General features: G+C 47.7%; 1 protein-coding gene and 1 long non-coding RNA gene across 2 annotated transcripts in view; one reads left to right on the top strand and one right to left on the bottom strand.

Moving 5' to 3' along the window:
- The window catches only part of NAMPT (nicotinamide phosphoribosyltransferase), an 86392-nt gene extending 76274 nt beyond the window's left edge, over window positions 1–10118 (bottom strand). Inside the window, exon 1 of the mRNA XM_029615471.1 lies at window positions 9960–10118. Within this exon, the coding sequence (XP_029471331.1) occupies window positions 9960–10013 (54 nt within the window). The 5' untranslated portion in view covers window positions 10014–10118. The remainder of the gene's footprint in view (window positions 1–9959) is intronic.
- Window positions 10119–10140: 22 nt separating this feature from the next.
- Window positions 10141–23442, top strand: part of LOC115098674 — a 74427-nt gene continuing 61125 nt past the window's right edge. The window contains exon 1 of the long non-coding RNA XR_003858587.1: window positions 10141–10215. This is a non-coding gene — a long non-coding RNA (uncharacterized LOC115098674). The remainder of the gene's footprint in view (window positions 10216–23442) is intronic.

The raw sequence follows: 23442 nt of genomic DNA on the forward strand, positions 1-23442 counted from the left end.
GGATGGTGTTTACTGAGGAGCAGGTAGTGTTAGCTCCATGTGTGGTGCAAACCTTTCTGGTCAAAATTTAAAACCCTATTTTTGTCTCATCTGACCATAAAACCTTATCCCACATTTTAGCTGGGTCATTCTGATGCTTTCTGGCAAACTCCAAATGTGCTTTGATGTAGTTTTTCCCTTTAGAAAGGAGCCATTACTGGCCACCCTCCCATGCAGAGCTCTCAATATGGTTGACTGGTGCACCTCCACTCCAGTCTCAGCCACTGAACTCTCCTTCAGAGTGATTGCTGGCCTCTCTGTGGATTCCTTCCCAAGTCTCTCTCTTGCTGAGACACTGAGTTTTTAGGCACTGCCTTGTCTAGTTAGTGCCTGGGTGGTATGAAGCAGCTTCCATTTCCTCATAATTGATCCTACAGTGTTCACTGGGATATCAAAGTACTTGGATATTATTTTGTAGCCTTTTCCTATCTTTAATTTCCTTAGAATGCTCTTTGGTCTTCATTGTCACAGCTTTCCTTTAGATTCACAGTTTGACCAATGGTACCAGAATTGGGGGGGGGGGGGGGGTGTCTTTTATCCAGAAAAGTTGTCCATTTTTAAAATGATTCACAGGTAGAGACCAAATGTACACCGAATTGTTAGGGCAATATCTTTCATCTATGTAAACTTGAAGCTTCCACAGCACAGGAGTTCATTACTTATGCAAGCAGCATTTTTCATTTTACAAAATATGCAGAGAAATAATGAATTGTGACTTTGAAAATGAGGTTTACGAGCATACTGTTTTGCAATAAACATTTTCTGGAACAATCTTGTTTAAGTGTCATTTATAATGGAGAAATTACTTACCTGATAATTTCATTTTCCTTAGTGTAGGCAGATGGACTCAGGACCAATGGGTTTAGTGTACTCCTGATAGCAGTTGGAGACTGATCAGATTTCAATCTGTCAGCCCTAGTACATATACCCCTGCAGGAAGTGTAGCTCTTCAGTATTCTCCTCGAAAAGCAATTGTGGATATATGCATGACTAACTTGGTTAACTTGAACTGTTTGAATTGGTTATAGCTGGAGAACGCCAGTACCCTCAACCGAGAAACGTCAACACCCGGTAGGATGGGTGTCCTAGTTGGAGAAAGGCATGGCTTACCCGTGTATCACTTGCTCTCGGGGATGTCACTCGAGGATTCCAAGAATAACAGCAGCCGTGGGTGGGATGCTGAGTCCATCTGTCTACACTAAGGAAAACGAAATTATCAGGTAAGTCATTTCTCAATTTCCTAGCGTGTAGCAGATGGACTTAGGACCAATGAGATGTATAAAAGCTACTCCCGAACTGGGTGGGAGGCTGCCTGTGGCCCACTTAGTACTGCCCTTGCAAATGCTGTGTCCTCCTGAGCCTGAACATCCAGGCGGTAGAACCTGGAGAAGGTGTGGATGAAGGACCATGTTGCTGCCCGACAGATCTCGGCAGGTGATAGCATCTTGGTTTCCACCCCTCGCTGTGAAGGACGAATAGATGATCAGTCTTTCGTACGGATTCCGACCTTTCCAGATATCGGACTAGGAGTCTGCCGACGTTGAGGTGGCGTAGACTGCAAGACTTCCGAATTCTTATGCTTATCCTGCGATGGTAGTGAGAAACCACTTTGGGGAGGAAGGACGGGACTGTGCGTAACTGGATGGTTCCCAGGGTGAGTCTGAGAAATGGCTCCCAGCAGGACAATGCTTGTAGCTCGCAGATATGACGGGCCGAACAGACTGCCACCAGGAAGGCCGTCTTCAATGTTAATAGTCGGAGAGACTGGCCGCAAAGAGGTCTGAAGGAGGCTCCTGCTAAGAAAATCTAGGACCAGGTTGAGGTTCCAAAGAGGCACCGGCCACTTTAGGGGTGGTCGGATCTGCTTGACTCCTTTCAGAAAATCGGGAGACATCTGCGTGAGAGGCTATGCTGCCGCTCTCGCTCTTGGTTCCCTAACATGACAATGCGGCCACCTGTACCTTGATGGAGTTGAGACAATCCCTTCTCTAGTCCGTTCTGCAGGAATTCCAAAATCGCAGGAATTTTGACTGAGCATGGAACGATATCGTGGTCCTCACACCAGGCTTCGAATACTCTCCAAATCCTTATGTATGTTAGGGATGTGGAGAACCTGCGTGCTCAGAGCAGGGTACCAATTACTGCCCCCGAGTATCCGCTCTTCCTCAGGCGAGTCCTCTCAATGGCCAGGCCGTAAGAGAGAATCGAGCTGGATCCTCGTGGAGGATCGGTCTTTGTTGAAGCAACGGGAGGGGGCTCCGTCAGCAGCCTTCCCGTGTCCGCGTACCATGGTTCTCTTAGTCAGTCCAGGGCCACTAAAAGTACTGGTCCCCTGTGGTGTTCTATCTTGTGGATGATTGCGCCCAAAAGGGGCCATAGTGGGAAGGCGTATAATAGAGTTTCCTGTGGCCAGGTCATCGATTCCCTGGGACTGGGGTTCCCGCCTGCAGCTGAAGAAGCTGGGCACTTGGGCGTTGGACCAGTTTACCAGGATGTCCATGGTTTGTGTTCCCCAATGGTTTACTATCAATTGAAATGCTGTGGTTGACAGCTGCCATTCTCCTGGGTCTAGACTGTCTGCTGAGGTAATCCACAGCGACATTGTCTTTCCCCGCGATGTGGACGCCCGAGATCTTGAAGGTTCGTTTCTGCCCATGACATTAGGGGGTCTATTTCCAGAGACACCTGTTGGCTTCTGGTTCCTCCCTGACGGTTGATGTAGGCCACTGTTGTGGTGTTGTCCAACATTACTCTGATTTGTCTGAGTCTGTGACCGAACCATAGGCAGGCTAGTCTGACTGCCCGGGCTTCTAGGCGATTGATGTTCCATTCAGACTCTTCTTTGTTCCATTGCCCCTGGGCGGTTAGCTCCTAGCAGTGTGCTCCCCATCCTCGTAGGCTGGCATCTGTGGTTAGCAGGATCCAGGTTGGTGAGGATACTCTCACTCCCTGGCTCAGATGGCCTTCATGTAGCCACCATTGTAGTTGGGTCTGAACTTTGTCCGGGAGCTGGAGCCGTTCAGTGTAGTTCTGGGACAGCGGATTCCATCGTGATAGTAGTGAGCGCTGTAGGGGTCTCATTAGAGCTCTTGCCCATGGCACTACTTCCAGTGTGGATGCCATGAGGCAGAGGACTTGGAGGTAGTCCCATGCCGTGGGGCAAAGCTCGCTCAACAGGGTTCGCAGTTTTGATCTCCTTGTCTGTGTTAGGTTGACCTTGTCTTGTTTGGTGTCAAACCGGACTCCCAAGTATTCTAGAGATTGGGAGGGTTGCAGACAGCTGTTTGTGTTGACCATCCACCTGAGGCTCTCCAGTAGAGTTTTGACTCTGTTGGTCGCCTGGTGGCTTTTCTCTGGGGATTTCGCCTTGATCAGTCAATCATCTAGATAAGGGTGTACGAGGATTCCTTCCTTCCTCAGTGTTGCTGCCACCACCACCATGATCTTGGTGAACGTATGGGGTGCTGTGGCTAACCCGAATGGTAGTGCCTGGAACTGGTAGTGACTGTCCAGGATCGTGAAGCGTAGAAAATGCGGATGCTCTTGATGGATCGGAATGTGCAGGTAGGCTTCCGACAGATCCAGGGATGTAAGCAACTCTCCTGGTTGTAAGGAACTCTCCTGGTTGTATCGCCCTTATTAAAAAACGTAGGGTTTCCATGCGGAAGCAAGGAATCTTCAGGTGGCGGTTGACCGACTTGAGGTCCAGGATGGGCCTGAATGTTCCTTCTTTCTTGGGAACGATAAGATAGATGGAATAATGCCCAGTATTTATTTGTTGTGTGGGCACCGGTGTTATAGCCTCTAAGGCTAGCAATCTGGTCAGTACAGCTTCCACTGCCATCATCTTGGAAGGGTCGTGGCAGGGGGATTCCACAAACTTGTCCGGAGGGAGGTGGTGGAAATCCAGGTAATATCCCTCTCGAATGATGGCTAGGACCCATTTGTCCAAAGTTCTCTCGACCCATCTTTGGTAGAATAGGGCAAGTCTGCCCCCTATGGCTTCTTCCTTTGGACGGGGGTCAGCTGATTTTCATTGTGGGGTGCAGCTCGGGCCTGGGACCAGGCTGGCTCCCCTTTTGTTGTGCTTGTTCCAAAAGGACTGGCTCCTGCCTGCGGGGCGAGCCGCTTGATATGTGCTTCTGTATGGGTTGAAGCGCTGTGACCCTCTGCCCCTGGAAGTTTGGGGGAAGGGTCGCTGGTTTCTCTTATTCCTGTCCTCTGGTAGCCGCGGCAGTGGGTACTAGCTAGTTTCTCTAATTCGCTTCCGAACAGGAGAGTTCCCTTGAAGGGCATCCTTGTAAGTCTCGTTTTGGAGGATGCGTCGGCCAACCAGCTTCGGAGCCAGAGTTGTCTTCTGGCTGCTCGGCTGATGACACTCCCCTAGCTGTGGTGCGCACCAGATCAGAAGCCGCCGCGCTAGAAGTTGCACCCGCTACCTCTCAGCCTCACCCGATGTCGGGGGCTAAGTCCCCGCCGAGGGTTGGCCGCCAGACCGAGGCTTACCTCCAAGGGATCACGGAAATCACCTCAGGAATTCTCAACTGGGGGAGGGACCCAATGGGTTTCACCGCAGGAGAGCGGGGCTCGTCTGTAGAGGTAAGATTTGTTTTGGTTTTCTTTGCTATGGAGACGGAAAATACTGAAGAGCTGCACTTCCTGCAGGGGTATATGTACGAGGACTGACGTCAGATTGAAATCTGATCAGTCTCCAACTGCTATCAGGAGTACACTATACCCATTGGTCCTGAGTCCATCTGCTACACACTAGGAAAGCCACACACATCTGCTGACTTTTTAGGGGTCAAATATTTTTGCAAGCCACTGTATTAGTGATAGGAGAAAGCACAACAGTAGCACTGTAATAACTTGGACAAGAAGAAGGGAAGGAAAATACAGAAGATGAGGAAAAGGTGGAACCGTGTAATGTTTGACAAGTTTTCTGTTTGGTATTCACTAAAGAAGAGCCAGAGTAGTACCACAAAACAGGCACAAATAAGATTGGGAGGTAAACCTCAAACAATTTTCAGAAAAGTGTGTTTGTGTGGAGCTAGCTAAACAAAGCAATGGGGCCATCCAGGATACATCCAAGGGTTTTAAGGCAACTTACAGAAGTTCTGACAGCTCCATTGACTGAGCTTTTCAAGGCTTCTTTAGAGTCAAAAGTAGTTCTGGAAGACTGGAGACCAGCAAATGTGGCTCCTCTTCACAAAAAAATGAAGTAAGGAGGAAACTAGGAGCTACAGGCCAGTTAATCTGACTAAATGTGGTGAGCTGAGCAAATTAAATAGAAAACACTGCTAAAACAGAGGATACTGCAATTTCTGTAATCTAAATGGATTACAAACCCAAGGCAGCATGATTTTTCCCATGTCAAACAAATTCATCAATTTCTCTGATTGGGTGGCCAGAGAGCTGATCAGTGAAGAGCACTAGATGTAGTGTACTTGGATTTCAGCAAGGTGACAAATTAAGCATCTTTTGTACGGGCCCTAAAGTGAATTAGTAACTAGTTGAGTGGGAGGCAACAAAGGGTAGTGGTAAATGAAGCTCACTCTGAGGAGACGGGGTTACCAGTGGCATGCCACAGGAATCAGTCCTTTTCAACATTTTTTGTAAGTGATAGTGCAAAAGGACTATCAGGAAAGCTTTGCCTTTATGGATCTGCAATAGCATTAATATCCAGGAAGATGTGGAAATTATGAGGGATCCAGCAAAACTTCAGGAACGGTCTCACATCTGGCAGCTACGATTCAATGTTGAAAAATGCAGAGTCATACACTTGAGCAGTAAGTCTGAGTGAAGTTTGTCTATGCACAGATCAAGAGTGGGATCTGGTGGTGATCATCAAGATGGCTAAACAGGTGGCTAAGGTGAAAGCTAAAGCCAAAAAAAATAATAGAATGGCAAAAAAAAAAAAAAAAGCCTGTACAGCAAAGCTAAGAAAAAATATAATTTACCCAGAATTGATGAGATGAGGTCCTCTTGCTGTTTTTGTTAGTTTTATGAAAATAGTGCCAGTTTCTTCTCTGGGAATGGTAGCAGGGAGTAAAAGTAAAGTACAGGTTTGTGACTAGGTCTAAGCTACTGGTGTCTTTTTAGAAAGCAGTGTATGATAGGTGTAATGGTGGTTAGTAATCTATTGGGATCTTTGCCATTGTTGCTGTATTTGAGAAGGAGGAATAGGGGAATATACTACACACTAGTACTGTTGGGGGCAGGGATGTTAAACAGTACAGTACCACCAACTGTAGAGCATACCATGACTTACTGATCAATCCTTAAGCAATGTGTGAACTAGGCACATAGTTTGTATAACACCTGATATATCCCATGGTAAGAGGGTATTGCTCTAAAAATACTCACCCTCTATCAATAAATAAACTTTAAAACTTAATTGTAATTCCACTAAACCTTGGGAGAAACTAGGACAATGAGAGAATCCAATTACAATATATTCACTGGATTTGATTGGATTTATTGACTATGAAGTCAAAACAGACATGACATATGATCCATAAAATCAACCAGATGCTATGTCATGTCTGAATTATGATACAGTTTCAAAACAGCTACTCAGGGAGGTTTTGGGAAACTGTAGAACATGATTTTAAGTGGGAAACAAATGGGAAAAAGCTTGCAGAGTCAAAGCTTCAGGAATGCTTTCCAAAAAACAGATGTGTAAAAGGGAGCAATTAGGTTTTAACATTACATGCTATGTTTCGGTGTGGTTTTTTCCACTTGTTGCAACCATGGAATTTCTGTATGTGCATCTGTGTGGCTTGGTATTTAATGGGAGGTAGTTATGGAATGCTGGTAGGCACTCCATGCCAAAAGCTGCCACCTCCAGGGTCAGTACAAGGGTATTAGGTGCCCTATGCAAACCTTCAATCTCACACATCTGCCTATCTGAAGTCACTCTAGCACAGCATCATCCTCTCACCCCACTCAGCATCTACCTCTCACTCTGTCCACAGTACCTATCAACTCTTATGTTTACCCCCCCCCCCCCATTTAGCATCTTTTCTCTCCCCCTTTCATTCCCTGCTCAGCACAGCATCACCCCCCCCCCCCCCCCCATCTTTTTTGCAGGGCCCAGCAGCCTCTGTCCCCAACCAGAATCTTCTCTCTCCATGCCACTCATCTGCCCAGCACCACAGCTCCCCCTCTCTCTCTCCACCCAGCACATCTATCCAGCTTAGGGTTGCCAACTGCCCCGTTTTGGACCGGACAGCCGGGTTTTCAGCTGTGCTGTACATCCTGTCAGAAGTACTAACCAGACACTGAAAATCTGTTTTTTGCAAGAGGCTTCTTCTCTTTCCCACAGCTTCCTGGTTACATGGAAAGAGAGCGAAGAGCTGTGCTGTGTTCCCACCTGATTGCCTCCTTTCCTATATTGTGATTGGATGGGATGGGGAAAGGAGGCATGGCATAGCACAACCCTCAGTTCCCAGTGGCTCCACAGATCTCTGCAGCAATGCCTTCTGGGTCCCTCCCCCTCCCTCACTGAGTGCTGGGCCAAGACCTGCGAGGGGGCTGCAGCAAACCAGCTGAGGGATACAAGAAAAGAGGAGGGGGGAAGAGAGTTAGTCACATGGTGAGGAAAGGGGAGATAGGTGGACAGAAAAAGGGGAGCAAGGAAGGAAAGATGTTATGGTAGGAAAGTCACAGGCAAGGGGAGAGGCACAACAGGAGCATGAGGGAAGGAGGGAGAGGGCAAAGGGAAGGAAGAGATGGGGACACAGGAGGAAAGGGGAAAGGAAGTGGAAGGCACTGAAGAGGAGAGGGAGACAGACTGAAAGGAGGGAGAGAAAGACAAGAGCATAGGGAGGAGGGGACTAGAGACAGGAGGGCAGCATAAAAGGAGTGCACAGAGGAGGGGGAGGGCATATTGAGACAGGTGGTACAAGGGAGACAAATGGAAGGCTGGGAAGTTTTTAAATAAAGGGAGAGAAAACCACCTTCTGAGACAGGAGGCTGTATGGTTGGGCAGATGAGAGAGGAGACTTGGTGTTTGGAAGTGTATGTATGTATGTATATATATATATATATATATATATATATATATATATAATTTGTGCTTGTGGGGAAGTATGGAGGTGGATGTATATTAGACAGGCTTTCATTGTAGAGAGCAAAACTGCATGAGAGAGGCTGCAGTTGATGTCTTTATGAAGATTGTTTTATAAAATGTTATTTCAACTAAGTATATGAGGGTGAGTGCTTGAAAACCAATGAGTGGATTGACAATTGACAGTAATCCATAACCTTCCCCCCCCCCCCAAAGAATGAAGTTTAGTGGGATGTCCAGTTATGGTCCATGGAAAAATTGGCCATCCTAATCCGGCTCCTGTCTCTTTTCTTTTGTAGTGCTATGCCTAGAAAGTGATTAGACAGCCCCTGGAGGTTTTTGCCACCTCCTGCCCCCTAAGCAACCACATAGTCTATTTAGTGGAAAATGCAGCCCTTTCCACCTCCCAACAGCTTGGCCAGTTTTGGTTTCCCTATTGGTCCGTCACTTTGGGGCAAGCTATTGGGGATGAGAGGTGGTGGTGCTTTTGGAACAAAGCAGTCGCCTGCATGTTATCACATCTAACTGCTTCTTATAAAAAGAAGAAGGGTTTTTTTGGAAGCATATTCTCTGAAAAGTGGTGACCTAATACTTTTGCTTTCGAACTAGATTGAGACATTTCCTTCCTCTGTACCAAAATTTGGTGGCTTTCCATTCTTTCTTTGGAGTGTTATTTTGCCCACAGATGGCCTTACAGACAAACAGATATATTTTTCACAATTCTCTTCAACATTCCATAAAATAATTTTATATTTTAAAAAGGGTAGCTTATGCTGGTTTTCACAAATTGTGATACCTTCTGTTGAATAACCTTAAGAAACATCCAGCAGTAATGGTTTGAGACCTTGATCAAGCATGCATGACCACTGAAGAAAACCTGTTTGAACAATACTGCATATTATCACTGCAGAACACTAATACTCGTCAGATAAGAAGCATGCAACCTGCAGAGAATCTAGTTTTCTGAAGGCCCAGAGGGGTATTCGAATTCGGCACTACAATTTGCTTTCTGCAGTTCTGAAACTGCACGGGTCAGAGGGATTTTCCACTCTTCCAGGAATGCCATCGGATTTTGCGACCGTTTTGAAGCGGGGTGGGGAAGAGCCCCGGCTCGCCTTTCAATTCACTTAATTACCTCTACTTTCACTTTCTATTCCCCTCCACCCAAACTATTGCTGGTGGCAATGGAGACAGATCTCTCAACGGGGGGGTGGTTTCCTTCTCATCTTCTCCGCTGACCTTAACTGCGAAGTTTTGTAGGGTGTGTGGAAGAAGCTATATATAGCAGAATCCCGAACTGGAGGTCGACGAAAGCGGGCAGGATGGGCTTCGACACGAGGCTCCCCCAGGGACTTCATCTGAAAAGCCCCTGTCCCCTAAGACTTTGGACCGCCAGAATTGCAGAGACATAAGATTATTATTGTTAATATTGCATAAATTGAAATGCAAGTTTCCTAAACACCTGTAATAGAGAAAGATTTGCTTCCTTTCCTCCCAACCCCAGCGCCCTCTCAGCCAGAGAAGCAATCACGTCCCCGGGATCGCCGCCTCCCGCCCGCTCGTCCCGTCCTCTCACGCACACTGACCTTCACTGGCAGCCCGGGTCTGCGGTGCCAGAGCCCAGGCCAGCACGGCCCAGTCCTACCCCCACCGCGGCACAGGTGCAGAGAAACAGAGAGGGAAGGACACCTCACAGCGGCGCTGACCGCCACCCCCGCTCCAGGACCCTCCGGCCTGGTAGCACTGAGTTCCGCAGCGGGAGAAGCCCTCCTGGTCTCAGCTCCTGTCAGCAGTGACGGAGACGCCGCACGGCTCGTGCTCCTCGCCACACCCCCCGGCATCCTCTCACCTTGTACGAGTCGGTGGCCAATAAGATATTAAACTCGGCTTCCCTTTGCTCCATCTTCGCGCTTCTACCCGTGCACCAGCTATGAAGCAGCGTTCGTTCGCAGCTTAAAGGTCCTCGGCCCTCCCCGCCGGCCACCCTACCGAGGGCGGATAGGGGGCGGGCCTTGTGACGTTACCAGGGGGCGGTGAAGGGCACCCATCCGAGGACTGGAAACGAGCTCGAGATCTCTCCCAGCTTCGGCGAAGGCAAGGCCCAGGTTTGTGACGTCATAGCAAATCGGCGTGCGTTGGTGGTGGGTAGGCCCGGGGAGTGGGGGGCACGGAGACTGTAGCTGGGCGGTGAAAGGGCTAGGGGCACATGAGACTAATGCCTTGAGTGTGCGCATGCGTTGTCGCTGCCCGCGGTTTCTATGGAAAAGAAGCCTCACTAGTTTCGATTTTGGGGAAAAGAAGGTACACGTAGATTCCGGGAAGGAGTGTACTGTTATCTTGTGTGAATTCTTGACCCCAGGAGAGGAAGAGAGGCCCTTTCCTTCTCGTGGGTAGTTAGGAGATTTTCTGCTGCTGAGGTGATTTTTTTTTTTTACTGGACTAGCTTGTGCTCCCCGTGCTCCCCTGTGCTCCCGTCATCGGGTCAATGCACTGGAGATTAGCGCTGGAAAGCTGGTCCCAACTGTATTAAGATAGCCCGATCAGAGGGGTCAGGGACTGGCGAGTGGAATAGCCCAGTGCTTGCCTCTTTGGATGGAAAATACTGTAAACTGGAACGGGATGTATCCAGAACTGAATATTTTGTTTTCTGTGGTGGAGGGTGCGCCAAGCTCCTTGCCCTACCCGCACACCCACCTCTTAACCCACAATGCCATACCCCATCCGATATGGGTTTTCAAAGCAGTGGCTACAAAACATTTTAATATTTGACACTACTATTGCTGTCTCTTTAGTCTTCCTGCCCCGTCTCTCTTGTTTCTCACAGTTCCTCTCTCTGGTTAAGGCCAAGGCCAGCGAAAGGGCATTAGGCGCTCTAGGCAAACATTACAGCCTTTCAACCCTCCCCTCATTCAGCCCTACACACACACACTGCAAATATTACCTTAAAACTGAATAATTTATGGAGTATGTACTCGGGCACAATGTGTAGTATTGGAAATACCAACTAGAAAATAAGGAAAACACATGAATTATTTATTTATTTATTTATTTATTTACGTTTATATACTGGTGTTCGATTTTACATATCACATCGGTTTACATTTAAACAAAATTTGCAGGAACTTATACGTTACCTTTGTCAAATACATTAAACATTTAAATATGGGGATTGTTAATAAGGGATATAAAAGAACATGGGGAATGGCTAACACTACGGGATGCACGAAGGGATGCACAAAGGGGAGTGCCCCTTCAGCGCTCGACGCCTGGTGTTCTGGCGCCGTTTAACTTCCGTCACAGTCCTCAGTGACATCAGAGGGAGCGGGTCTCCCAATCAAGGATCACACACTGCCCCTCCCCTCTCAGTTCCAGATGGATTCTTTCACCTTTTTTTCCTTTCTTTCTGTCTTTCTCATCACTGTTAGTTATTTCAGGGAGCCCGGTGGTGATGGTGTGTGGCATCCCTGTGCGCAGGCACCCGGTGTTCTGGTGCCGTTTAATGTCAGTCACAGTCCTCAGTGACATCAGAGGGGGAGCGGGTCTCTCAATCAAGGATTACACACCGCCCCTCCCCTCTCAGTTCCAGATGGATTCTTTCACCTTTTTTTCTTTCTTTCTGTCTTTCTCATCATCATATGTCATTAGCATTTTATGTTCTATGTAATTAGCATGCTCTCATGCTTGTTTTCAGTTTCAATGTAAACCGAAACGATATGCAATATCTTGTATGAATCCCGGTATAAAAAAATGTTAAATAAATAAATAAATAATCACTGTTATGAGTTATGTATTAGATCCTGAATAATTCATTAGAACAACATTGTCAAATTTAATATTCGATTCGATTATTTATAGTGTAGACATGAAAATGACTTTAGGATCATATCTTGGTAAATGGTACTTTAAAATGGACAGATCACAACGGAATTTATATGATCATACAGTTCTGCAGACACCTTTGGTAATAACAATCAAGGAGGGACAAGCCCTATGTAGTATATGTCTAAACTTTATGTCTAATTAATGATTTATGACTCCCTTTTAAAGTTATAAAAACTTATTCAAACAATGCTCATGGGTAACCAAAACCTATAATATGTGTTGTACTAAATAACAGTGTCTAATATTAATCATCCAAAATAGAAACAATAATTACCTCGGAAAATCTATCCTTGTTATTACCAAAGGTTTCTGCAGAACTGTATGATCATATAAATTCCGTTGTGATCTGTCCATTTTATAGGACCATTTACAAAGATATGATCCTAAAGTCATTTCCATGTGTTTTCCTTATTTTTTAGTTGATATTTTAAATAAATATAGAAATATTTTAAATAAATAAATATTTATTTATATATATTTATATATATATATATATATATATATATATATATATATATATATATATATATATATATTTATTTTAAATAAATAAATAAAATAAATATTTCCAATACTACACATTGTGCCCAAATACATACTCTATAAATTATTCAAGGCTATTTTTGGAGTTGATTTTTTTTGTTCTTAATTTAAACTTGACATGCTTATTTATTTATTTTTAATTTTTCTATACCGATTTTCCTGTAAGAATACAAATCATACCTGTCTCCATTGTTCATTTATCCTTGTATATGTAGATTTTATTTAATTCTGATTTTATTTATTTTATCTTATTTCTATTGGGTTGTTTTATATCAGTATTAAAGTATATATTTATTGTATTTTTTAGAGGCACTGATGCAGCCGAAAGGGCGAAACTCGGCCAGAGTCAGGCGGGTATTTTTATATTGAATAAATTTTCTTTCCAAGGCATTGGTCTTGTTTTTGTTTTTCTCATATCTGCAATTACAATATAGAAAACTTCCCATACCAAAACAGCACTAACTGTCAGATCACAGCCAATACTGGACCCTGACCTTTACTATCCAGGGTACTGATATGCAGACATAGAGATAAAGCAGAAGACTGTTTCTACAGCCAAGTCCAAAAGCAAAGCATATTTAAGCAGCATTGTATGAATTATTATGAAGGCTGCTGACCCTGTAAAAATGTTGCTAGCAATAATTTTGTAATGGGTTTGATAGTTGCTTGGTTTGGATTGTAAATGTTGCTACCCTTTACATAAGGCTTGCTGGTAACCTGCATGGAGTGGCAGTTACCAACAAAACATTGGAGTAACCTGCATGGAGCGGCAGTTACTACCATAAGTATTGTTATTACATGTGTTTTTGTGGATCCTTGGGTGCTGTGGAGATGACCACGCCCACGGGGAGGAGCTCTGTGAGGAGCCACAGCACTGGGCTAGAATTTATACACAAAACACGATGATTTAAGTCTTTATTTATACAGCTTGAAGTAGCCACCAGGTGGCAGTGGTGAGTTGTAGTCTCAAGGACCTCAGCAGAGGGCGCCCTTCTCTCCAAGATGACGTCAGGAGGTTCCGCAGCAGGAACTACTATGGATGAGACAGATGAGATGTTAATGTACTCACTCGGTGTCAGCTTTTATGCGCTGTGGAGGACCATGGCAAGCGTCCCAACCGGGAGGCAGCTCGGAGGACTCAGGGAAGGCTTCGGCACTGGGACAAGGTGGAGTCCTATGCGACCAAGGACTCGGCAATGGCTGAGAGGACGGACGACGTTGGGCCCTGGTGACTGAAGAGTCTTCACCCTGGAAGCCGGTACTCCCCCAGGAGGAGCCCATAGGAGTCCAGCCGCTGGGACTTTTGGAGATTCACCCTGGAAGCCGGAGCCCCCCCAGGAGGCACCCATAGGGGCCCGGCCGCTGGCACTTAGGCGAATCTTCTGGGCCAGCGAGGACCAGGTACCAGAGGAGCAGCGAAGCCCAAGGATGGAGTCCAGGAAGGAAGCCGAGTCAGAAGCCGGGAGTCGGAGGAGAAACCAAGCCAGGGATGAGACAGAAGACAGAGTCGTGGACGGAGCCGGGTCGGAGCCAGAGGTCAGAGTGAGCCAAGCCAGGGACAGAAGCTGAAGGTGAAGTCGTGGACGAAGCCGGGTCGGAACCAGAGGTCAGAAGCAGATACCAGAGCCAAGGGACGGAGAAGGAGTCAAGCCGGGTCGAGAACAGAGAGCAATCCAGGAGAACACAGCAACTAGTGATCAGGGATCCTGAGGAACCTCGTTGCAAGGCACTGGAGTGATCTAGGTGCAGGGTACTTATACCCTGAGGGCGTCTGACATCACCTACAGCAGGACAGAGTTATTCCCGCGCTGGCCCCTTTAAGTGAAGCTCCTCCCCGCATGCGCACGCGCACGCGTCAGGGGGCGGGGCCAGCCGCGCCGGACTGTCGGCGTCTCTCCCGAGGAGGGAGAGACACGCTGGAGTGCCTGCAGGCCCGAGGAACTCCCGAAATGGCCCGGGCCGCCCCCAAGGTAGGTGGAGGGACCAGGGCACAGCCCGGGACCATAATATCTGGTTGACTAGTTCAGCCAAGGTTTCAGGCATCTCTCTGGCTGAGAGTTCATCCTTCAGGCGAGTGTTCAGTCCTTCGAAGAACAGCGTCTTCAGGCATCTTGGGTCCCAGGATAATTCAGACGCCAGTGTCTTGAATTCAATAGCGAAGTCAGCTAGGGTTTTGTTTCCCTGCTTTAGATGAACCAAAGAAGATCCTGCAACAGAATATCGGGCAAGGTCATCAAAAACTGATTTAAACAGTTCAAGGAATCCTTGAATGTTGTGAAGGATCGGATCCTCGCGTTCCCACAGCGAAGATGCCCAGGACAGGGCTCGTCCATCTAGGTAGGATAGGATGTACATAGTCTTCGCATAAGCTGTGGGGAAATGTCCAGGTTGTAACGCAAAGTGCATGCAGCACTGGTTAATGAAGTTTCTGCATCTCCATACTTCTCCCGAGAAGTGGGTCGGAGCTGCTAGAGGTACAGTTGTCTTGACCATCACCTCTGACGGTTCAGCCTCTTTACCTGAGGTGGAAGGGGAGTTCATCTGTTTGTGTAACAATTCAAATGCAGCAGTCAGACCTTCCAACGCAGTCTGCTGCTCGGCGATCCACTGGGCTAGGCCGGGAATGGCCTGCAGCGCCGTGAGCTGAGCCAGATCCATGGAATTGGCAATCTGTTGTTATTATGTGTGTTTTTGTGGATCCTTGGGTGCTGTAGAGATGACCATGCCCACAGGGAGGAGCCCGGTGAGGAGCCACAGCACTGGGCTAGACTCTATACACAAAACACTATGATTTAAGTCTTTATTTATACAGCTTGTAGTAGCCACCAGGTGGCAGTGGTGAGTTGTAGTCTCAAGGATCTCGGCAGAGGGAGCCCTTCTCTCCAAGATGACGTCAGGAGGTTCCGCAGCAGGAACTACTATGGATGAGACAGATGAGATGTTAATGTACTCACTCGGTGTTAGCTTTTATGTGATTCCACCAGATAGTTGTAGATGGTATAGGCACTGAGGCAGGGAGAACAGGCCCTCGAGGAGCGAATGCCTGATCCCTGAATGGCACCTGAAAATAGAACAGAGGGCCCCCGAGGAGCGGTTACCCAAGTTAGTAGTCAAACCCCGAAGGGCAGAAGGAGAGCTTCCTGCAGGCAGCAGGGAACGGCAGAGTAGCGCAGACAGGAACAGCCAGACTATTCGAGTCTTTGCCAACTCAATGAGCTAGCAATCTTGAGATGTAGATATACCCGGATGGGCGTGACATCAGATGAGGGAATGCCCTCGAGGTTCGCGCCACTGGGTGTACCTAGCAGGTACCTGGGAGGAGCAATGGCGTACGGCTGCACCATAACTGTTCCAAGGACGCCAGAGAAGTCGGCTTGACGATGCTGCGGTAGTCATCTTGCCCAGGCAAGCGGGAGGAGCCGAGATAGAGGTGTAACAAGTGGGGTGAAGTTGTCGAAGACCGACGGACGCAACAATAAGAAACTTGCTGGGCAGAATGGGTGAACCATTTTGTCTTTTTTCACCATCATGTAACGCCCCCTTGACCACTTTCCTGGGTCTGGAACTGACCTGGCGGGAGCCCCCTTAGGGCAGACTCCGTCGGTCCTCATGTTCTTGGCACCTGGTGTCTTCACCTTGGGAATAAGGCATTAATGGGTTGAGTTTCCCTCCTTTCACCCCAGGAAAACAAATGGGACTGTGAACAAGGCTGACAGTATGTACAAACATATAAAGGTTTTTTAGACTATATAAGCATATACATTTCTACGTGACTATGTACATTACTAATGGGATGTTAACCAGCACACTTATCTACCCGTGGTTGGTACTCTCAGTCTACACAGCTATAAACATTTCTACAAGGTAGCAAGAACATTTAATATTTGGCAATTTGGGGTTGTTGGCCCCCACAGTATACCACCAAATAGAATAGAAGGGACCTCTTGCGTTCCCACTTACTCAGGCATTATTATCATCCTCCCCCCCTTTATCCCAAGTCTCACCCATATGAAAAGATGCAACTTGGCTGCTGTGCAGTGTTGGCCTGGGGGAGGGTGTCCACTGTATCTAAACCAACTCTTTCCATTCCACTGAAAAGGTCCGTGCCAATGCTGGGGTCCACACCCTCCTGGGGTACCCAACTGCCTCTCATGGTCTGTCACTGAGGTCCACACACTCCTGGGGGACCCATCTCCATCTCACAATCTGCTGCTGGGGTCCACGCCCTGTTGGGAGTCCCGACTCTGCCTCCTGGACTGCCACTGGGGGTCCCCTTGCTCAAGGGGGACCACTTGATCGCCAGATCTGCCACTGGGGTCCCCTCACTCAAGGTGGAGGACCACTCTGTCTCCCAGCCTGCTGCTGTCCTTCAGTTCTCCTCCCTCAGTAGTAAGGTTTTCCCTGGCTTGGGTTTACAGCTCCATGAGGCTCATGACTGTTTTAGCATTCAGTGGTTCTGATCCTTCGCAGTCTCAGCTTTCAGCAATTTTAGTTCCGCTAAGCTCGTGGCCAGTCATGTGCTGTTACCCAGCCTGGATAAATCACCTTCTCTTAGCCTGTCTTTTGCTTTATCTGTTGTCTGACCCTGTATGGGTCACTTTCTCTCAGCCAAAAAGCCAAGACCCAGGCAGGATCACGGAGAGAGAATGTGTGCACGCTTCTCCATCCTGCCTGGCCATATCCCTGCTGATGTCTGGAACTTCATACCCAAGTGTCTGAATACCTTTGTTAGTCAGGGTGAGAATTTGTTTATTTCCTAGGACTGTTCTCCAGTACATTTCTCTCATAAATCCCTTTCGCAATCATAGTTCTGTAATTTAGGAGTTTGAATCCTTTTTTTTTAGTGATATTTCTTACAAAATTACCAGCAGAAGTCCAGGGGGCTGTGACATGAAAATCCTCTACCTGAATCTGTGACTCATCTATTCAATTGTCAGTTAAGCCCCTCACAGTAAGGGGTATTTTGGATTTCCTTGGCTGACAGCTTAGGTTACATAGCTGCATTTTCTTCTCTTTTTTTTTTTTCTGCTACAGTTCCCTTAAATAGTAGCATGCTCAAATCCTCCGTCTCCCTTTGGGAGGGGGGTTTCACTCATTACTGTGCTTATGTTATATGTTCCTCAAACAATAAGAACTCTACCTATGAAAAGACAACACTGCAAATATTACCCCAGGTTCTAAAACACCAATGCACTCCTTATTAGAAAAGCACAACAAGCTAGACTGCTATAGATCCTTATCTAAAAACGACATGCTTGTAGAATACTTTACCTTGGTCACCCATGCAGAACACAGACAGACCCACACCAAATACAAAATAAAGAGACCATAAAGTATAAATAGAAATGTGCAGGCAAAACCTGAACTAGAAACTGCAACAAGCCAGAAAAACAGAAACATTACCATTTCTCATAAAACATCAAATACAATCAATATACAATTTAAAACATCCATTCTTAATAGTAAAATTGCACAACTTGTCCGGGCAGGGTGGAATATAAATGTTGTAAAATAACAACTATATTAGACTATCTCTGCCTCTTCCTCTTGCAGTTCATTTCAATGGATTGTGGGCAGAAGTGTATGCTGCCATTGAACTGAACTGCAAGAGGAAGAGGCAGAGACAGTCTAATATAGCTGGCAGCCTTAGAAAGTCTACTGTGATGGTAATCAAACCCCTGTTCCTCTTTACTCAGGCAGGCTAATCCACACTAGTGAGTTATGCACCTCTACCAACAGATGGAGTCAAAGCAAAAATGATATTACAGATACATAGCCCTGCCCCGACAGCTTGCTAGTAATCTCTGTCTCCAGCAGATGGTGGATTTGCATTTCCCATCTGGGGCTTGCTTGTGGAAAAAATTAATGAAAGGAAAGGAGAAGATAGTAGAATTTTCGAACACTGCTTGACCTCCTGAGGTGACACCAGTGAGTTCCTCTGTCAGTTGAGCATTTTCAATCCGGGAGCCTGCCCCAGCCGTGGACCTAAAAATATAAGCGGTTGGAGCCAGAGGGAGGCTCAGTGGTGACGGTTTGTGTCCTCTCCCCCCATAGCCAGAGACCTGTTTTGTGTTCTCAGTCAGTAGGGCTGAACTCAGGTACACTGGCTGTTTGGTGTCCCAACCCCCTTTCCCTCTCACTTTCCTCGGAGTTTAGTATAGAGTGGGGAGAGCAGGCTCGGTGGGTTGAGTAGCCGTTGGCTAGGTCCCGCTTGTAAGGCTAGTTTTTTTCAGCCGCATGGAGGGCCATGGTGGTGTTTTTTCCCTCCCACCAGCGTGTGTGCATGCTGCGCGACGGTGCACTGAAGGGAACAAAAAAGTGCACGTGTGCTTGTGTGCATAAGACTGCAGCCTGTTTAGAGCGTAGAGGTGGGTATGGTTTGAGCACATACTGTTCATGTACTATTTGAGCAGATAGTGAACACCCATTTTTGAGTGCATGCTGAACATATACTGGGCGCATACTGTCGAAAATGTACTGGGCGCACACTATCAGAGCGCGTTCTGAGTGCCCATTATAGGAGCGCATGCTGAACACCTACTGTCTGGGCGCATGATATCTGGGTGCATACCAGCTGGGCATATGTTAACTGAATGCACATTAGCTGAGCAGATACTGTTTGGGCGTTTAATGTTTGCGTGCATACTGTTTGGATGCTTAATGTTTAAGTGCATCCTGTGTTACACTTCTGCTCGCGGGCCAGCCGCGAGCAGGTGTTTACCTTCCCGGCCTGGAATCCGCTGATGTTTCCTCCCTTCAACGCGGCACAGAGCCGCAGACTTCGCTGCTTCCTGGCGCGGCATTGCTCTCATTGGGACCTTCTCGCGGCAGGGAGTGCCGCCGTCGCCCCCTTCAGCCTTGCGGCCCGGAGGCCGCAGACCCCGGACTCGCCTGCGCGGCAGGGGCCGCCCTCAGCTGATAGTGGCCTGGATGCTGTTGCTATCATCGGGGCATGCGCAGAGGCCCAGCTTCTCCCTGCACTGCTTAGCGGCAGGACGCCACTGGCCATGGTCCTGCACGGTTTCCTGCTTCCTGTCTCCTAAGGCGTGGGCCGCGCCTCCTTCACAGATTTAAAGGGTCCACTGTTGTGTTCGTGCCTGTTTCTCCCCCTCGCTCCACCCTCTTTACCACTGTGGCGACTCCCTCCAGGCCTGATGGACGGCTTGTGGCCGCGGCGTCCTCCTGCTGCTTCTCCTTGAGATCCCCAGGCTGACCTGATGCTACGGATCCGCCATGTTCCTGATGACGTAGGACGCGCGTGTGTGCTCCAGACTTTGTACCAGCAAGGGCGCGAACCTCGGGGGCATCCCTCCGTAGTGACGTCATCCATTTTCAGTTTAAAAGGTCTTTGTTTGCTAACCTCAAACGAGTTAGCAAGGACTCGAATCATCTCTTTTGGATACGATTCCCCAAGCTACTCTGCCTCCTTATACTTACAAGGAGTACCTGCTCCTCGGGGGCTCCATTCTTGCTCTTCTTGATTTCAGCTTCTAGTATGGGATCCGGTACTCGTTCCTCAAGGGCCTACGTTCCCGAAGACTCAGAAGACTCTTATTGCCTGGTGGCGATCGCAGACGTGAACACAGTGGGGTAGATTTTAAAAAGTTGAGTGATCGCATACTTTTGATCGCGCACAAGGCGCGAACAAAAGTACGCTGGATTTTATAAGATACGCGCGTATCTTATAAAATCCGGGGTCGGCGTGCGCAAGGGGGTGCACATTTGTGCAACCTGCGCGCGCCGAGCCCAGCGCGCGCTGCCTGTTCCCTCCGAGGCCGCTCCGATTTCGGAGCGGCCTCGGAGCGAACTTTCCTTTGCCCTCCCCCCACCCCCCCCGGCCCTATCTAAACCCCCCCCTTACCTTTGTTGGCAGATTTACGCCTGCTAAAAGCAGACGTAAATCTGCGCGCGCCAGCGGGCTGCTGGCGCACCGTCACCCGACCCGGGGGCTGGTCCGGAGCCTTGATCACGCCCCCGGGCCGGCACCACGGCCCCAGGCCCGCCCCCGAAACGCCGCGATACGCCCCCGAAACACCGCGTCGTTTCGGGAATGCCCCCGACACGCCCCTCCCCGCCCCTTTTAGAAAGCCCCGGGACTTACGCGCGTCCTGGGGCTCTGTGCGCGCCAGCGGCCTATGCAAAATAGGCGCACCGGCGCGCAGGGCATTTAAAATCCGCCCCAGTGAGTTCTATTTCAGATAGGAACTGGTACTCGCTCCACGAGGGCCCTTGTTCCTAATCCCTAAGACTCCTTACAGTCTAAGACGTTATCGCAGGTTCGGAGGTCATGAGTTACTATTACAGATTGCAGATAGGAACCGGCACTCGCCCCACGAGGGCCTATGTTCCTAAATCTCTCCTACCCTCTTTTCTATTCCAGAAGCCATCCCATACACAGTTATTGTGAGTTCTATTTCAGACTGCCTATAGGAACCAGTACTCACCTGCGGCCCCTGTTCCTGAATAGTGAAGACTCTCTGTTGCATAGAAGACGTTACAGATATCTACAATTGTGAGTGTATCATCTACCACTGGTTATGTCCAGCATACCCTGTCTACTCACTACCTATAGTCTCTCCTTACAGCTCAGCAACTCAGAGATCGTAGTTCCAGTATCAGAAGGACTTCAGCCCTGTCGGGCACATCAACTCACTACTGCCACCTCTGGTGGTTCTACTTCCAGTCAATTAAAGAACGATCTGTGTTTTTCTCAATACTTCAGCCTAGCTGGTGGTCCTTCTCAGGATCTCCTCTTGAGGGCGCTGTCCTCTGCCATCGGCCCAAGGATTCACCATAAATTGCTAGCTCCTCCCCCTTGGGGGAGCAGCATTGAACAGATTGCTAACTCCAGTGAATACAGCTAAAAGTATCTGGAAAAAGCGGGACGCCGAGGAATCTAGTTAAAGGTATTGATGTCTGTAGTCATGGACCCGGCTCACCTTTCCGCTTTGCGGGCTATTCCGGGCATGGCTCTACGCATCTCAGAGCAGCAAGAAACCTTGGAGAAACTTACTGCAGCAGTTCATCAGCTTCAGGCACTGAAGATACAAGGCACAGCCTCTACACAAGAAGGTCGGGTACAGGAGGAAACTTGGAAGACAGCTGTACCATTAGCGACGCCTATGCGATTCTCTGGAAAACTCCAGAAGACTCGGGGCTTTTTGAATCAGTGCAGCTTACATTTCACCTTACAACCTTCCCTGTTTCCCACAGGCCTCTCTAAGACTAGCTACATTTTGTCTTACTTGGATGGGAGAGTCTTGTCGTGGGCTTCTACCTTGTGGGAACGCAAGGACCCTGACTTGCAGGACATAGAAGGATTTTTGGACTTGTTTAAATCTGTTTTTGATGACCCTGCTCGTATGTCTGTTGCTGGATTTGCTTTGTTGGACTTGAAGCAAGGCAACAGATCTTTGACTGAATTCGTCATCGAATTTAAAACTCTAGCAGTAAAGCTTCGCTGAGACCCCAGATGTCTCAAGACACTCTTGCAGAGGCCTGGACACCCGTATAAAGGACGAGCTGGTTGGAAGAATTAATAGCCTTAGCCACTCGGATTGACTGGCGGCTCCAAGACAAGGTGAAGGAACTCCGGCCTAAGGTGTTACCTGGGTTGAAGCAAACCAGTGCTCCTGCACTACGAGGGGGTACAGCACCTCCTGCTGTAGAGAAGAAGGAACTCCGGCCTAACGTGTTATCTGGGTTGAAACCGGTTAGTACGTCTGTTTTCCAGATGGATCCAGCAATTCCTGCTGTAGATAAAGAGGAACCGATGCAACTTGGTCATGGTCACTTGATCTCTAAAGAGAAAAGGAGGAGGAGGAAAGACTAAAGAGGTTAGGACTTTTCAGCTTGGAGAAGAGACGAAGAGAGAACAATGTTAAGTGGGGTGCCACAGGGATTAGTTTTAGCACCGGTTCTGTTCAATATCTTTGTGAGCGACATTGTGGAAGGGATAGAAGGTAAAGTTTTTGTCTATTTGTGGATGATACTAAGATCTGCAACAGGGTGGACACGCTTCAAGAAGTAGAGAGAATGAAAAGTGATTCCAGAAAGTTTGAAGAGTGGTCAAAGACTTGGCAGCTGGGATTCAATGCCAAGAAGTGCAGAGTCATGCATCTGGGATGCAGTAATCCAAAAGAGCTGTAATTGATGAGGGAAAAAAACTAATGTCCAAAGACTGAGAGAAGGACCTTGGGGTGATAGTATCTGATGATCTGAAGATAGTGAAGCAATGTAACAAGGTGATAGCTAAAGCCAGAAGAATGCTGGGCTGCAAAAAGAGAGGAATAACCGTCAGGAAAAAGGAGGTGATAATGCCTTTGTATAGATCCTTGGTGAGGCCTCATCTGGAGTACTGTCTTCAGTTCTGGAGATCGTATTTCAAAAGGGATAGAGAAAGGACGGAGGCGGTCCAGAGAAGGGCAACCAAAATGGTGTGGGGTGTGTAGCGGAAGACTTATGAGGAGAGGCTGAAGGATCTGAATATGTATACCCTGCAAAAGAGGAGGTGCAGAGGAGATATGATGCAGACCTTCAGATACCTGAATGGTTTTAATGATGCATGTTCCTCAAACCTTTTTCGGAGGAAAGCAAACAGTAGAACTAGTTGTCGATATGAAATTTCATGGGAAATGACTCAGAACCAACATCAGGAAATATTTCTTCACGGAGCGGGTGGTGGATGCCTAGAATGCCCTTCTGGAAGAGGTGGTGAAGATGAAAATAGTAAACAAATTCAAAAAGGTATGCGATAAACACTGAGGAATCCTAAAGTCTAGAATTGGAAATTAAGAAAAGAGTGCATGGGGGGTAACCAGCATGGAACAGCAGCTACTTCCCCTAATAGAAGACATGGGGATTACTACCTTTAATCAATTAGCTTATATGATTTTGTCGCAAATGCA

The sequence above is a fragment of the Rhinatrema bivittatum genome, chromosome 9 (genome assembly GCF_901001135.1).
Source record: "Rhinatrema bivittatum chromosome 9, aRhiBiv1.1, whole genome shotgun sequence".
In the NCBI taxonomy this organism is placed as follows: Eukaryota; Metazoa; Chordata; class Amphibia; order Gymnophiona; family Rhinatrematidae; genus Rhinatrema; species Rhinatrema bivittatum.